The following is a 16,138-nucleotide window of genomic DNA, read 5'->3' on the forward strand; positions in this document are numbered from 1 at the left end:
ATCTCTTGAAGGGTACGGCTCCAGCCCAGTGTTCTTTCTGAAACACTCCTCTTTACCCACCTCCATCCTGCTCCGCCCCCTGCCACCCCCCGCCCCCCCCCAACACACACACACTAGGCGCTCCCTGGTGGTGAGAGAGGGGAAGGGGAAAGAAAAAAGGAGGGAAAGGGAGAAATACCAGGAGAGTTGGGGAGAGTGCAGGGAGACACACTGCCCATAGAGTCCCAACCTCTGCAGTCATACACATACCCCTTGGGGCAGTCCCTCTTGTGGCTGCTAGGGGCTGCCCGCGCTCATGCTGATGGCCAGACCGGGCATTTCCTGTCTGTGCTCACCCTGGTCACACCTTTGCACACACAGTTCCTCACCCTGTGTAACTCTTCCTCCTTATTTCTTAGTTCTCAGATGACACCTTCTCTGTCTCCACCAAGGTCACAGCTCTTGGCGTGGCGTCACCATACAGCACCCCAGACGTTGCCTCTTTGAATAGAACTGCCCCTAGTGATTCACTCCCCCATCCACCCAGGCTGTGGCTTCCTTGGACTGCCCAGTGCCCGTCTTGCTCGTCGTTGCACCCAGTGCCCAGGACATGCTTGGAACCTGAACAGAGGGAGCCCTTGGAAGCCATCGCCTGCGCTGGAGGGAGACAGGCCGAGGCACTGCTGCGGTTGAGCCCAGGTAGAGGGAGTTTATTAGAGGGGCAAACAGATATTTACACGAGCTGTGCAGGCCATTAAAAGAAGCAGAGGCAGGGAGGGGGTGTTCCAGGAGCAGCTCAGACGAGTTCCACCTTGGCATTGGGGTACACTGCCACGACGTCATAGCCCTCCGGGGGCTTGACCCTCGCCTTGGCATGGCTCTCGCAGTACAGCCGCTCGTCCAGAAAGAAGTAACCGCGCTGCTTGAGGTTCAGGCCGCAGTCGCTGCACATGAAGCACTCAGGGTGGTACAGCTTGTCCCGCGCCTTGACGATGGTGCCCCTGTTGGGAGACCAGCAGAGGACAGAGTCGGGCAGCAGATTTTCGAGCACGCGCAGTCCAGGGAGTGTCGGGGAGAAGCGCGGCCGCGTGGGGAAGGCAGAGGTGGGTACTCACACGATGCCGTGGCCGCAGCGTGTGCACTCCGGCAGCCCCTGCAGGCCACTCAGCGGGGCTCCCAGCTTGCCTGCCGTAGGCTTGAGGTTCCGGGGACTGCCAGTCCCGGGCCGATCCCCTGAAAGCCAGAGCGCGGGTGGCATGAGCCAGGTGTGGGCGAGTGGAGATCGAAAAAGGTAAAAACCGCACTTCTGCGGGGTGTGGGGTTGAGCCGGGCTTCCGGGGGCACACAGACTGGGGAGGGGGTTTGGAGGGCGTGGGGAAATGGCTGCTACAGGGGCGGCGCCGCGAGGGGTGTGGGACCACGAGGAGCAGACCAGGGAGGGACGGGTGGCTGGGCGGCAGGACCTGGGGTCGCGAAGGCGCCGCTTGGGGGCGGTAGGGGGACGGCCCCGGGGCCCTCAAGAAGTGGGAAGACACGGGGGAAGGGGAGGGCGTCTTACCGCCCTCGCCGGCCTCCAGCATGCCCTGCAAGTAGCGGAAGGAGCCTGACTGCTTGGGCTCCGCGGCAGCCTGGGGCTCGGCGGGCTCCCGCAGCATCCGGTACACTTCGGAGCCCAAGTCGACGCCACCGTCTCTGCTCCTCAGGAGGCCTCTGGCTGGGTCAGTGCTGGTCGAAAGAGATGCGCGAAGGGACAGGGTTGCAGTGCCAGCCTTCACTCTGCCCGCTCAGGGGTCTGGCGAAAGTTTCATGGGTCAGAATGCAGGCAGCTGCAACCCACGGATCAAGCGTCAGGGTCAGGGTGGGACCTCGTGAGATGTGAGGGATCAGGGCTTAAAAGGGGATTTAGGTGTGGGTGCAAAAGTCACATTTCCGGTACTACCTGTGGGGTGGAGACACATGCAGGCTGCTCATCTGGGCCAGCAGGGCTGCCTCACTGCTGCTGCCATTGTGAGGGGCCAGGAGGTGAGGTGACTGCCCATAAGGAGATCGGCCATTTTCTGGGCCAATGCCCGTGGCTGAGGGCCGCCTGCTGGTGGCTGGACTGCCATCCTGTGAGAAAGAGAGAGGCCTGAGGCTCGGGGAGACCCTCTGGGGTAGGGCCTCTGGCCATTCCTAGTAGACCTACTCCCTACCCTACTATGCTGGGCCTTCTTGGATGCCTCCCGGCTACCCCTGCTCTGACATCTCTGGGTGATGGTGCCCAGCCAGGGAGGGGGTCTGTGGGGAAGGGCTGAGCCTTGGGTCTGGTTCACCGCTCCCCCAAATGCCCATGGAAAGTCAGACACAAAAACTGAGGGCCTGAGGCTCAGCCTTGGCTCCAGAGCCCTGCGTAGTTCCGACCACTAGGGGCATCCTGAGTGGCTCTGTAAGGCCAGCACGGCTGGAGCACAGTGAACGGCTTCCTTGTAGAGGTGGTCCTGGGGCCAACCCCCACTACCTGCCAGAACTGGCCTGATCCTGGATGGGTCAGTGGCTAGGAACAAAAAGGTAACTCCTGTCCTGAAGCCAGGAAGGGTCATCAAACATTGTGTGCCCACGGGCCTTCCGAGGGGGACAGCTGAGGTTCCAGTGTGCCATTGCGTCGTCAGCCCCCTCTAGGCTTCCATCTCTATCCCCATTCCCTGCTTCCCAGGCCAAATTGGTGGCCTTCTGCAGGCATAGCAGATGGGGGGCAGAGGCAGGGCCAGGATTCAGGGCTCCCCAGCCCACTACTGCACGGCCAGACCAATGCCATGGCTGAAACCTTTTGGGGAGGAGTGCCCTCAACATGCCTCCTCAGCCCATAAGGAGAGGGGGATCTCTGTGGGTGTGGGTCTCAAAGGTGGTCTCTCTGGGGGTCCCTGTCCCTGCAGAGTCTGGGGCTGTGCAGGCGCGTGTTCATGGGCACACAGCAATGGGAACACAGGCACACACACTCTCACAAGTGTGTTTACAGACATACAAATGCGCAAGGACAACACACACCAGCCCCACCTACATAACCTAGTCACACACACTCAGAGCCAGTGCTGGTCACCCTGGGGATGACCACTGTGGCCTCCATGGCTGGAATGAGATTGGTGGCCACAACAGCCTGACTGAAGGGTGGGGCCCAATCCTCCAGGCCATGAAGGTGGTCTCGGCCTCAGCCTGCAAGGTGACATATAAATTTCCCCTTTGCTCTGCCGTGGGGACAGGGACACTAGGTGAAGAGGAAAGGATGCCTAGCCTGGGGGGGAACGAGCCTGACTTGAGCTCAAGCTGCCTCCAGCACTGTGGCATTGTCAAGGCCGCAGGGTTTTGCTGGACTGTCCCTGCTTTCGGCAGGCTTGGAGCTGGGCAGGAGCTTGGGGAATGAGAAGGTGGGCCAGCAGCCGAATGGGGGTGATACCACACAACCCCCACCCCAACGGACGAAGGAGAGGGTCTTGCACCACCCAGGTGGGCCCCCATCAAGGGTGGGATAGCAGCAGTAAAACTTTCATTCCCTCCAGACCCAACATGAGCCCCTGGGAAATCTGATCACTCCAGTACTTGTGTCTGGGGGCAAGCAGGCAGACAAGGCTGGCCTGGCCTCTAATGGGGACCAGATGGGCCATGGGGGCAGGGCTGGGCCTAGTACAGAGCAGGCTTCAACAGGAAGGGGAAGCCAGAGGGACCTGGGGGGGGGAAGGAGGCCCTCACTCACGCCCACCCAGCAGGGTGTGAGGCTATGGCAGGGTCTGAACTCAGTGGATAGGGTATAGTGACCTTGGTCTTGATTCGAGTCCCAGCTCTCTCACTCATTAAGTGACCAAATCACTTCACCTTTGAACCTCTGTTTCTTCATCTGTGCAATGGAGCATGTGATGAGCTCTATGTCATAAGTTCCTTGTGGGGATACAATGAGATGGTTGCATACAAGGCGCTTAGCGTAGCGCCTGCCACACAGCAAACACTTGTTGGATAAACAGCTGTCATGGGCATTCCTGAGTCCCGTCCCTGGGCCCCCCTCTCTGTGGTGGTGCACCTGGTCCCGCGTGCTTGCGCACTCTGAGTACCTGCCAGCTGCTGATTTGGTTGTCGAAGCCTCAGCTGGGTTAGTGAGCAAGACGGGGGAAACTGCCTCCTTGCTCATCAGCTCCCACGTGACTGTGGTCAGAATGTGGGACACTCACCTTGGACAGAGGTGGGTGCTGAGTTGATGGCACCTTCCAGAAGCCAAGCTCCAGCCCTCTGCTAGTCTGGAGAGAACAGGCTGAGTGTGCAAGGGCTGCCTGCTGCACCTGGCTAGCCTTGCCCCATCACCTGGTTCTCATCTTAAATGCCACTCCCCCGCAGGAAAACGTTCCTTATCACCATCCTTTCTCCACTCTGGACTGAGCCAAGTGCCTCCTGTGCTCCCACGTGAGGCCTGAGAGGAGAATCTCCTATAACCCTACGCAGAAGGTCGGCCCGAAGCTCCCGTTGCCCCTGTCGCACCCCACGTGGGATTGGTACCAGGGCATCTTGTGCTGTCTTAGGGCCAACTGTGGTTTTCTGCTGTTCCGTTGGCCCTGACTGGGCCCACCCCCGCCCCCCTGCAGGCAGAGGGTGGGAACAGTGTGGGACAATGGGCTCTGTGTCTGGTTACTTTGGATACAGCTTTGCAGGGGCTGGGTGGGGGAGTTTCTTTCGCCACCCATGGAGCTCCTGACCTTTTAAGTACAAAGGCAGACAGCAGCCCTGTTGCCCTGTTGCCTGTGGAAAATCCCTTTGCTTCTAGCCTCAGCAGCCTGGTCCTAGGAAAGGTCGTGGGGGCAGGGGGAGTTGCTCTGCAGCCCTTGGCCCCCCAGGCCCGCTGGCCCTGAGCCTCTCCTAGAGGCCAAACAGAGCAAGCTGAGGCCCCCTTGCCCTACCCATCCTGGCACGAGCCTCACGTAGGGGGCCTGTGCTGTGCTGCTCCCCTCTGCCTGGCCCAAGTCAGGTGTGGCTGACTTGTCATGTGTCCTCCCCATTGTCCTGCCCCTCTGCTCCTACGGGCCCTGGATTCATGTGACTACCAGAGCGAGCTTCTGAGACATAGGTGTGGCCATGAATCTCTGCAAGAACAGCTGAGGTTCTGGAGAGAGCAAACCAAGAGCCTCTTTGTGACCCTGCCCTATCACCTCACCCCTTGCCTCTCCCCTCCCACCCCCTGAGACCTTTCTTCCCTCTGACCTATGGTATACAGACTCACCTTTGGGCCTTTGTATATGCTTCCTGGCACATGGGTTCTTTCCAAGCTTTTCCCTGCCTTATTCTTCCTCCTTTGGGTCTTGGCTTGGATACCCCCTCCTCCAGGAAGCCCTCTTTGATCCCTTGATAGAGTCACATGGACTCCTTAGACCCCTGGCTTCTGCCATCCCAGAACCGGTGTCTCCCCCCTTCCAGAACAGGTGCTCCCTGGTGTGTGATAAGCACCTGACCTCACCAGCAAGGGAAAGGTAGGGAACAAATGTCAGGGTAAGCTGGGGACTGGGATAGATGGTGAGGGACCGGCCACAGCAGATCCTCTCCTCTGATACAGCGAGGCCTCCAGGGTAAGAGTGGACGGAGCAGGCCCAGCAGGCTATGGCTCCACGTGCTGGGGTTCACGGTTCTAGCTCCACCACACACCAGCCCAAACTAGGTGACATGGGGATGTTGAGTCGGCTCTGGATACCTCAGTCTTGCCAACCAGCTGTCCCGTAAGCGCATGGCGCAAAAAGGCCACGGAGCAACCTGGATCCCCTCACTCTCCTTGAGGACAGCACCGTGGCTGAGATTCTTGTCATACACGAAGAGGTGACTGAGCAGGTAGGCCTCCAGCCTGAGGTCTGCTAGACGCAGTCACAGGATGGCCAGGAGGAAACTCCAGCCTTGGACAGGGCAAGGAACTGCCTGACTTTCTAAGGTCAGCCCTGTGGCTCTGGCCAGGTGGGTACCTAAGGCTAGGATGAAACAGAAGAGCACTGCATTGCCTGAGGTCACTCCACAGCCTAGTGACATCCTCCCAGTCTGGCATCACTGGGCACCAGAGTGAAACCCAGCTGGGTGGGTGGCAGCCCTGAGCCAAGGCCTGGCCCAGTCCCTCCCCACCACGGACACCTTAGTGCCAGATCCAGGGCTGCCTGGAGTACAGACAGAGCCCCCAGCAGGTGCCCATCAGCTGGGGAACGTGGGATGGGGCTGGGCAGGGCCCAGAGAAGGCTTCCGCTTCAGTCTAGCCTGGGTAACCGAGAGCCTCGGTGAGGACATCAGTGCAGTTAAACCTGTGGTCCAGGCCTGGCCCCTCTTCCTGGGCATACTTGGGAGAGGCATACCTTGGAGCCTTTACATACCTGGGCCTCGGGCTCGATGTGGATCCTGTGTGCCTGAGCTTTGCTGTCCTCTGGGGTACCGGGCCAGCTCCTGCCTTCAGGCCTGCGACAGGAATTATGATAGTCAGATATTTCTGCTTACTATACCTGGGAACTAAGACCCAGAGGCGCTGGGTTCTGGGCTGAGACACCCAGGACCAGGCCTGGCACCTCTGTATGGAGAATATGAAGGACATCACCCCAGTGCTTTCCCCTGTGCCCACATGGTGGCCACTGTGGCAAGGAGACTCTCGAGTTGCCAACCGCCTGGGATGGGGCTGTGTGTCCCAGGTGCTCCCTCCCTCTCTGGTCTGACTCCCAGAGAGGAAGCTGCAGCGTTTCCACTCTGCTACCCTCCCTGTGGCCTACCTAAATAAGCTCAGCCGGCAGAAGGCCCCTCCTGGCAGGGTAAGCCAGGCCCCTCACGTCCATCTGCCATCTTCTCACCCCTCTCACCCATGGGCTCTGGGGGAGGCCTAACGGAGGAGGCTCCGAGGGGTGCGCCTCCCTCCTGCTGATGCAGGCAGAGTCGTCACCAATGTCTGCCCGGCCCAGATGGGAAACAGGCCATTAGGAAATTCCTGCTTCACCATAGAAACCAGAAGCCAAACACCACTCAGTGGGGAGAAAAACATCATAAACCTGCCATGAGCAGGGCAGGCGGGCAGGCGGGCGGGTGGAGAGGCCACAGGCCGGGGCTGGCCTGCCACTCAGTAGCCCTGTGGGGAGGCAGGCCGGTGGGGGTGGTGTGTGGACTTTGGGCTGGCCAGTGGGTATGAAGGGAGGCTAGGTAGACTAAAGGGGAATAATGTCCCCGCTTCACCCCAAAAGGCCTCCTGGGGTTTCTTGACCTCTCCCCAGGGGCCAGCAGCTCAACCCTACCTCTCCCCCAGGCAGCAAAGGGTTTTTAACACTTTCTGCACACGTAGTCCACACCCGCTCTGCGCTTCCTCTCCTTTGCCTATTCCGCTCTCCCCGCAGCCTTCTGGGGGTCTGCAGCAGGGACCTCTGCTGCCCCTGGGGCAACACGGCACTCCTGGCCTCTGGCTCCAGGCCTCTCAGCCAGGCTACCGGGAGACCACCCCAACTCGGTTCTCACAAGGCCTCCTCCCACAGAGAGCGCCAGGGTACGCCTGGCAGGAGCACAGTGGCCACCTGCCTCCTTCCCCAGTGTTCTGCCCAGAAGAGAAATGCAGGTCTGAGTTCCGAAGGTCAGAGGGCACACAGTCCCCGGAGTCATAGGGTGGCTCCGGGCATCAGATTAGAATGAAGGGCTCATTCATGTGTCTGACTGCACGGCCAAGCCCTCACTTCAGGCTGTGCAGGTGCCCCCACCTGCTATCGTTAGGCAAAATGACAGCCAAAGGTGGGCTGTGCAAAAGCCTCTGCACCACACACAGTGGGCCAGAGAGTCCCCACCAGAGGCTCCAGGGCGGGAGCTGATGCTGGGCCAGTCCTGGCCCTATGGAGCATGCCTAGGGAGTGTGGATTAGCTTGAGCTGTAGGACACCTGGCTTTGAGTTCCAGACAAATAGGCATGGCAGGGAATCTGGGCCTCTACTTCGTTTCCCAACCTCTGGAAAAGCCTGCGGAGGGCAAAACAAAAGCCCTCCTCCGGATGCCAGGGAGGGCAGCTGGGCTGGGTGGAGCCCATGTTGGGGGCCCCCTGGGGCCCAAGGGCAGCATAGGTCCTGGGAGGACAGTGAACAGAGTTGGGGGCCTTGCAGGTTAGAAGGTGCCCAGGAGAAGAGAGACTGACCTGGAGGATCTATGTGGCCCCTGTTCTTGATCCCCTGGTGTGATCACTGGGGGCGGGGCTGGGGGACTGGGCCCCAGGTTTTTGCCCTGACAAGCAAACTCGGTATGCCACCGTTGCTCAGTCCCCAGATCACAAGACAGCCCCGTTTTGGAGCTGAGGGGGTGAAGGGCTCTGAAATGAAATCACTTGTTGGAGGATTCCCACGTGCAGAGCCGGGCCAGGAACTGTGGCAGCAGAGTGTGCTCGCACCTGCTCCATGGCCAGGCAGCACGTCGGGCTGAAACGCCCAGAGCGGAACAGGTCAGAGGACCCCTGGCTCCATCCACACTGGGCTCGGAACAAATGACCAGGGAAGGAAGGAAGGAAGGGGGCCCTCCACCCTGCCCCCACCCTACCACCTTCCCTGACATCACTGCCTCTGGGAACCTCCTGACTCTCGCCCTCTGTGAGCCTCTCCCCCGCAACATCCCCCACCCCTGTCATCCCCGGCCCCAGTACCACCAGGGCTTCCCTTATTCAGCCAGAAGAGTCAAGGCTAGAGGTGAGTCAGGGCCCAGGAACCCAGCCAAGTGGGGCGGCTCCAGAGGCCACTTGTGGCCAGAGCAGTGCCGAGGCTTCCACCGCCAGCCTGTGCCTCAGTCTGGGAGCGGGTGACAGATGTGACCCTGCTGCATAGAGGAGGAGGCCCAGGCCCACAGAGGTCATCTGGGAAGCCTAAGGTCCCAGAGCCTGGAGATGGACCAGCTCTGCTGCAGTCCCCACGCTGGGGCCTCCGCACTACAGCTCGGGGTGGGGTGGTGCACACGACCTGGACTTACAGCTGGAGCCACTTAGCATGGAGAGCACAGCCAGGGGCCCTGACCCAGTCTGGACACCGGCCTGGGCCAGACACAAAAGGGGACTACTTCAGAAGCCTTCCCACCGTGTGTAACGGCTGCAGGCCGATGGGTCACCCCCTCCCAGCCGTCTCTAAGCCCGGTCAGCTGTGCTGTGGTTTGCAGAGGCTTCTCCCACGCAGGTCCAGAGCGGGCTGTGGAAAGTCCCTGTTAACAGTGAATGTGGCGCCGCTCAGCACTTCTGTCTGACTTCCCCACATCCAAGCAAGACGGGGGCGGAAAGATCCCACTCGGCCACGACCCAGCCAACTGCCACAAGAGCTGGACAAAGACCCAGAGCCTGACTGATCTTCCACCCTAGACCATCTGAACAGCACACATGGGGTATGGTGACTCCCCACTTTCACCCCCACGAGGGGCTGTGTCACATTACACAGCTCGTGGCATCCAGATGTCACCAGGGCAGAGGCGTGGGCCACAGCGGGGACAGCTGAGGCACCGCAGCTACAGGGCTGGCAGGAGTGCTATGCAGTACCCAGACGCAAAGGAGCCTTTGGGAGTGAGAAAGGTGGGGGGCCAAATTTGCTTCCCAACTCCCTCACCGTGAGACCCAAAGCCCCCTCTAATCCTTCTGAGTCCCAGTTGCCCCATCTGCAGATTGAGGACTGTATTAGGTTTTACTTTAACAAGTTGGTTTGAGGCTCCAATGAATAAGAAGCTTCTTTGAAATGGTCATCATGCTGGTCACATGGGGGGGAAGGGATTGAAGTCATTCCTCCAGAGGCTGCCCAAGGTCTTATTTCAGCCTGGATTTGGGACTGGAGACCCACTGCCACAAATCCCCCACCACATGCCCAGCCCTGAGTTAAGAGGGGGCTTCCTCCCTTCTTAAGCTACCGCCCATACCCAGCGCCTGCCAGGCCCTCCTCCTCAGGACAGGGGTGCCCAGCAGCTGAGGTAGCGAGGCTGTGAGGCCCAGCTCACTCAGCCTGCTGCCCACCCATCACTTACTCTCCCCTTAAATCGGCCCCGCTGGCCCTGCCCGTACCTGCTCACGGAGAGTGTAAGGCGGTCGTGGCAGCCCTTGATGCGGTTCTGCGCCTCCAGGTGTGTCATGAGCTCCGTGCTCTCGCCGTTGATGGCCTGGATCAGGTCTCCGGGGCACAGGGCCGCCAGTGCAGCCTTGCTGCCAGCATGGACCTATGGGCGGATAAGCCAGATGGCTGGACACTGGTCACTGTGTGGCCCTGCTGCAGGCTTTGCTCTTGACCCCTCCAACCACTGGAAACTAGTCAGTGTGGCCCTGCTTCCAACAAGACCGGTGGGTGGGCAGGCCAAGAGACTGGCTGAACGCCCATGTGACTCTGGGCAGACACGGGTGATATTACTGCTGCAGCCTGCGTGTCTGCCTGAGTATATGCCAGGGACACGCAGGGATACGCGTGCTCCTTAATACACACAAAGCACGGACATGTCACAGATACCCTGCATAGATGGTGCCCCCCCCCACGCCTGCCAGATCACACAGTGGCCCCTCGACATTCAAACCTTCAGTGACCTTGGCTTCCTTCCTGTTTCCTTTCATCCTCACCCCACAGCCACCCCCACCCAGGCACACTCTAGCTAAACCACCTGAGTGTCCGGGGGTACTCACAGGCACCAGGTCTCTCTCACCCCCACACGTCTGCAGGTGCTGTTCTCTCTACCTGCAACATTCATTCTTTCCTTTGACCCCACATCCTCATTACCTGCTTCCTCCCCCTCATCCTTCCGGTCTCAGCAGAGAGGCCGTCTCCCCGGGAAGCCCCCACTCTGGCCTCTCACTGTACCTGGCGCAGTCCCTGTACCTCTCTGTTCCATGAAGGTTGTTAGCACCCCACCCCAGGTCTGGGGCATCACCTCCCCGGCACGTCAGGGCCATCTACATTGCCACGCTACAACTACGTTCTGGTTGGCAGCCTGCACTCCTGGGTCACAACTTCACCTCAACTTCCTCTTCAGGACAGGCACGCAGGCCACCCAGGGTCACCACTGACCCCAGAGGGTTGAGTGTTGTCCACAGCTGGAGCCTCTTACAATGCTGGTCCCCAGAGGAGGGGCCCTTTGAGGCTGGGGCTGGGCTCATGGGGAGGCCTGAGGAGGTGGCCCAGGGAACCCTTCGCCCGGTCCGCAGTCCTGGCACAGCCTTTGGAAACAGACACTAGGCACCCTCATTCTTACCCCATCTCTCCAGCAGCGCCCAGCTGTGGCTCAAGAGCTGCCAGTCACCTGTTCCTACTGGGGCGGGGGCAGGGGGGTCGGAGTTTCTGGAAACCTGGCCAGGTTCAGCTCAGCTAGTGCTCAGTAGTGAGGGAACAGAGCTGAGGCGCCAGCAGCTGCTTGGCTTTAGTCCTGGTGTGGGCATTGCCCGAGCTGACCTGCCCTCCTCCTGCCCTCCTCCTCAGCTGACCCTGAAATAGGCTGCCCCAAGGAATGTTCTGGAGCACGACACCTACAGCCATCTGCCACCATTAATGCTCACTCACAGGCCTGGGTACCTACACAGGCCTGTCCTCCCTGGCAGGGGGCCCACTGGGCTCCATTCCACCCTCCGCTCAAGGCTCTGTCCCAGGTCCTTCTCCTTCACGGATACACATATGTGCTCTGTGACATGGCCGGGGCTCAGTGCTTTGCCCATAACTGGCTCGTGGCAACCTCTCACGCCCCTGGTGAGACAGAGGCATTGTCCTCCCTGATTACAGACAAAGAAAGAGAGGCTTAGGGGGAGGGGCAGCTCACCCCAGTCCCCACCCTGGAGACGAGTCCTCTTCCTCAGGGGGGCCAATAGCTGCAGGATGACTCAGCCAGCACAAGGGTTCATTCAGGCTCCTGTGGGTGGGGAAGTTCTCGAAAGCAGAGGTGGCTAAACTCCTGCCGGCTCAGCTAGCCTGGAGAGTTCTGGTCAGACAGGGCACAAGGCCAGGAAACGGTGACTCTCCCGACCCACTTTTCTTGCATTGTCTCATTAACCCTGAAGGCCAGCCCATTTGCTAGGTGAGATAACTGAGGTCCAGAGAAGGGCAGAAGGACCCTTGATTGATTAATGGGAGTTAGGATTTCAATCCAGGCCCATTGGCTCCAAGAACTATGCTCATAACTACTGTGTCCTTTTCTGCAAAAAGGGAGGGAAGGAGAGAGTGTCCCAGGTAGAAGGGTCATCGTGTATAACGGCTTAACTGGGAGAGAGAGTAAAAGCAGGCTTGCGACTTAAGCATTGTTAGCGAGGGGAGAGAGAGTGAAAGAGATAAAGTCAGAGAAGGAGCAGAGGCCAGGCCTGTGGGCTCTGTAGGCCCAGGTAAGAAGCTGCCGTTTTTCCTTAGTAGGTGGGAACCATGGAGGGTTCTAAGGGGAGTCACAGGACAGAGTTGAATTCAAGCCCACCCCTCTGGCTGCTGAGTACAGGATAAACAGACAAAAGGAAGCGAGGCAGGGAGCAGTGAGTCAGCTGGGAGGCTAGGGCATGAACCAGCCCCTCACCTGTAGCCACTATGACATCCCCAGCCCCTGCTCCACTCCGCCCAGCCTAGAGGCTGTGATGGCCAGGAGCCAGAGAGTCAGTGCCATGTCATTCCATGCAGTCACAGCAAGCTCCAGACGGGCCTGGACTCCTGTCCCTGCTCTGCTTCTCTAGGCACACCACCTTAGCCTCTCTGAGCCTCAGTGTCCCCATCTGTAATGTGAGGCCAGAGGGAGTTCTTCCTTCTAAGCACTACTGTGAGGACAATCTGGGATCATCAGGGCAAAAAGCTTCCGTGGGGTGTTGGGCACACAGTGATGTTCATTCCAGGCACTGGTTGCTGGGGAGCTGGGACCAACACCCTGCAGGGTGTGGTCTGGAACGCTGTGGATGCGCTGGAGCCAGCAATCACTGTAGTGTGCAGGGAAGGAGCCCCGGACAATTTACTGGAGGTCATGTAGGCTGAGGTTGCAAGGTCCCAGCTCTGCTAGTCAGCCAGCCTCCTTCCTGTCTGAGTGTGGCTATCCCTGCCCAGTGGGAGAGGCCCTGGAGGCATGGGAGGGTTGTCTCAAACCCCTGCGTGGGGAGATGAGTGGGGACTCCCACTCATCTGCAGTGTCTGCGGACCTGCCCTTGAGGTATCTGCTGGGCACGCTGGGGCCTGTGCCTCCCCAGCCCTGTAAATCTCCTCAGATCCCACCCAAACCCAGGCTCAGCCATCCTGGCTCCTCAGGCCTGAGCTGCTGCCCTGTGACTTTGAGGGACAAGGTGGGCTGGTACTTCCAGGCAAACCATTTCTTGGTCTGGTCTGCCTGTTGGCCAGGGGCCTGCATCACTATCAGCTGCAAACAAGGCCGCCGCCGCTGTGACTTGTGGAGGCCTTTCCTCTGCAAGCAGGCAGCCGCGTGGGCAACAGATGTGTCTGCTCCCTGCCGCCTGTGGCCGTCAGCCGCCGCCACTGAGCCTGTCAGCGGCCTCACGCCCAGGGTGCCTGGCCCACCGGCTGGCCTAGCGCCCTCACCAGCCTGTCTCTGCAGTCACACAGCATGACACACCCGGCAGATGCAGATGCTCACATGCACACCCCCTGAAGGGCTCCCTATGGAAAATGGGAGGTGAAAGGCTCCCGGACGTGTTAGGGCCTTGCTCACTCAGCCCCAGGGGCCTGGCAGTGTGGGGTGAGGGCGGATGTGGGAAGCCTCCCCGGACAGCTGGGCCTGCCTGTCACCCTGGCCCCCAGAAACTGGATTCTGTGATCCCACGCTCCCCTGGGTGACCACCCCACTCCCAAGAACTGGACAGTTGTCTGAAGGTCCAGCTAGCTTGGTCCAGGCCCCATGGCGAGAGATGGCAGCAGGGTGAGGGAAGGTGGTCTCAGGTAGCCTGACACAGGCCTCCGAAAGGCTGAAGCAGGTGTTGGGGAGCAAGGAATGGCTCTCAGATGTTCCCAGGTCCCCTCCTCTCTTCTGTCTAGACTGGGCCTGGGTTTTCTCCTCTTCTCTCCTCTAGGCTGGGACCCCCATGGGCTGAGTCTGAGTCCCCTGTTCTGGCCCTGCAAACTATGGGACCCCAAGGCTGGGCCAGGATCCCATCTCCCCTAGAATGGGCACCCCCTCTGCCAGGGCCTGAGTCCTGTCCTCTGCTTCTCTGTTCTCAGATTAACCTCAGCCCAGGGCTGTGCCCCCTTCCCCACTTTCCTTCCTCCTCTGTCCTGAGCCCGGGACAGTACACGGTCCTGGGATCTGGAGGAACTGGGCTGAGGCTACTCTGGCCCCTGGCCTGATGGGAAGAGGTCTCACAAGCTTACACTCAAGTGTCTCTTTCCCCTGCTTACTTCCCCTCAGGTCAACTGAGGTCACTGATGACAGACTGACAAAACCAGAGTGGGCAAGTGAATGGATCTTTCTCTTTTCAGATTCAGGGAGGATCCAGCTCTTCTGGACTGAACCCTTGGTAAGGGGAGGGAACTCCCCATCATTCTGCCCCAGACCTTCAGGGTGGGTTCAGTCTGAGCTGTGTTTCTGAGCTTCTGTAGGTCTGTCTAGATCCCTGGCCCATGCCTGCTGTCCTTCCCTGGCCTGTAGCGACTCCCCCAAAATAAGGCCAGCAAGGGAGGCTGGTGTGTGAGCCCTTGGGGTGTTCCTCCAAGGGATGGGGCAGGCAGGCCTAGGGGGAGGGAGAAGAGGGGGTTGAGGCGGCACTGCCTGGCCTGGACGCCTCCTCTCCATTCTGTGAATTACCCAGGTAAACCCTTAGCCTTCGAGCCCCAGGAACGTCGGGGATACGGGTCCCGGGTGGATCTCGAGGACCGGGTCACCGATCCAGCACCTCCCCGCCGCCCCGTGGCTACTGGACTCACCCGCGAGATCGTGAGGGGCGCGCTGAAGTCCCGGCCTCCTACCAGGCGGAAGCCCCAGGGCGAAGGGCCACGCAGGGTCACGGAGTGGGGCATCGCTGGCCGGAGCCGCAGCGGGAGCCAGAGCCGGACACTAAGGAGCCGCCGCTGCCGCCGCCGCCGCCGCCGCCTGGACGCTGCGCCCCGCCCCCGGCCCGCCCGGCCCGGACCCCCCTCCGCCAGGCCCCCGCCCCCGCGCCCCGCGCTCCCGGATTGGCCCCGCGGCGGTCCCGACCCTCCCACTTCGGGGGGCTTTGGAGACCCGCCCCTCAGCCCTGGCGCCTCCCGCCTCGCACCCCCTCCGGGCTCTTGGAGACCCCGGCCCGGCCGGCCCCGACGTCCGGGTCCTGCCGCGGCTTGCGCGGTGCGGGCCGTGGACCCGAGCCGGGCTGTGGAAGCTCGGGCGCAGCCCCTTTGAAGTAGCTCCTTCGGGGCGGCGCCGGCCCAGGGAGGGATGGGGTGGGGGGGCAGTGGCGGCGCAGATGGGGGATGGGGCCGCGCCTCACTCAGAAACCTCCTCAAAGTCCTGGCAGACAGACCTGCGCCTCCACCACTGGGGCGGCGAGTCCTCCCAACGGCGAGCACTGTCGGGGAGCCCTGCGCCTGAGCGGGGGACACTCAGACCCAGCGTGACAGCCCGCACTGCCCAGCACGGGGGTGGGCGCGGAGCAGGACTACTCTGGAAGAGGTGGCCCCTGACTTGTCCTTGTCCCCACGACGCCGAGACCTTCTCCAGCACAGTCCTCTCTCCTCCTCCTCCTCCGCAAGGAGCCGTGTTTCCCTGGGAAAGGAGCAGCCAGGCTGACTGGGGCAGCGGCTGGGCCCCCGGGAGGGGGGTGAATGCCCGAGGGGAGTGGACTTGGGGGCAGCCCTTCACCTGGGGCCCTTCCTGGTCTTCTCCCCACTCCCTGCCATCGGACTCCAGGGACGCCCTTGAACAGCCTTGGCAGGTGCCTGGCTTGCCAGGGTGCCGCCCACCGCCCTCCGGCTCTTCTGGACACCGTGGGCCTGGCTACTGCGGGGCAAGCACTGTTTGGTCTCCAGACACTGGGGATGTCCCTAATTTAGCCATTCTCAGCAACCCTGTGTCCCCTCTTGGCCAATTTCCGGTAAGGGCTCCGTCCTCAGGAGCCTAACAGGCTGTGGGGTGAGGCGTGTCTGGAAGACTCCAGCACTCCCAGGGAAAACGGCTGCTCCTGGGGCGCAGATCTAGGGCAGCCCAAGGAAGGGGGCACCCTCTGGTGTGCTGCTGTCTGTTGAGCTTGCAGAGAAATGGGAGGGGTGTGTGCAGCAGTG

At 60.8% G+C, this 16,138-nt stretch overlaps 1 protein-coding gene across 3 annotated transcripts; it reads right to left on the minus strand.

The window, feature by feature from the left end:
• Positions 1 to 663: 663 nt before the first annotated feature.
• PDLIM4 (PDZ and LIM domain 4) lies at positions 664 to 14,978 on the minus strand. Of its 3 annotated transcripts, none has more exons than XM_037050503.1 (7): positions 14,807 to 14,977; positions 10,000 to 10,151; positions 6,339 to 6,420; positions 1,919 to 2,088; positions 1,538 to 1,704; positions 1,095 to 1,212; positions 664 to 980 (listed from the first exon to the last, which is right to left on the minus strand). In XM_037050503.1, exons 1-7 carry the CDS (start codon positions 14,897 to 14,899, stop codon positions 776 to 778), a joined length of 987 nt encoding a protein of 328 aa, XP_036906398.1. In that variant the 5' UTR covers positions 14,900 to 14,977; the 3' UTR covers positions 664 to 775. The 3 variants fall into 3 exon arrangements, with proteins under 3 accessions (XP_036906398.1, XP_036906399.1, XP_036906400.1); XM_037050504.1 differs by lacking the exon at positions 14,807 to 14,977 and adding an exon at positions 11,730 to 14,764; XM_037050505.1 differs by lacking the exon at positions 1,095 to 1,212 and having other exon boundaries at positions 910 to 980; positions 14,807 to 14,978.
• Between the last annotated feature and the right edge of the window lie 1,160 nt (positions 14,979 to 16,138).

The sequence above is a fragment of the Sturnira hondurensis genome, unplaced genomic scaffold (assembly GCF_014824575.4).
Source record: "Sturnira hondurensis isolate 20B ecotype Veracruz unplaced genomic scaffold, ASM1482457v3 Scaffold0006805, whole genome shotgun sequence".
NCBI classification, from domain to species: domain Eukaryota; kingdom Metazoa; phylum Chordata; class Mammalia; order Chiroptera; family Phyllostomidae; genus Sturnira; species Sturnira hondurensis.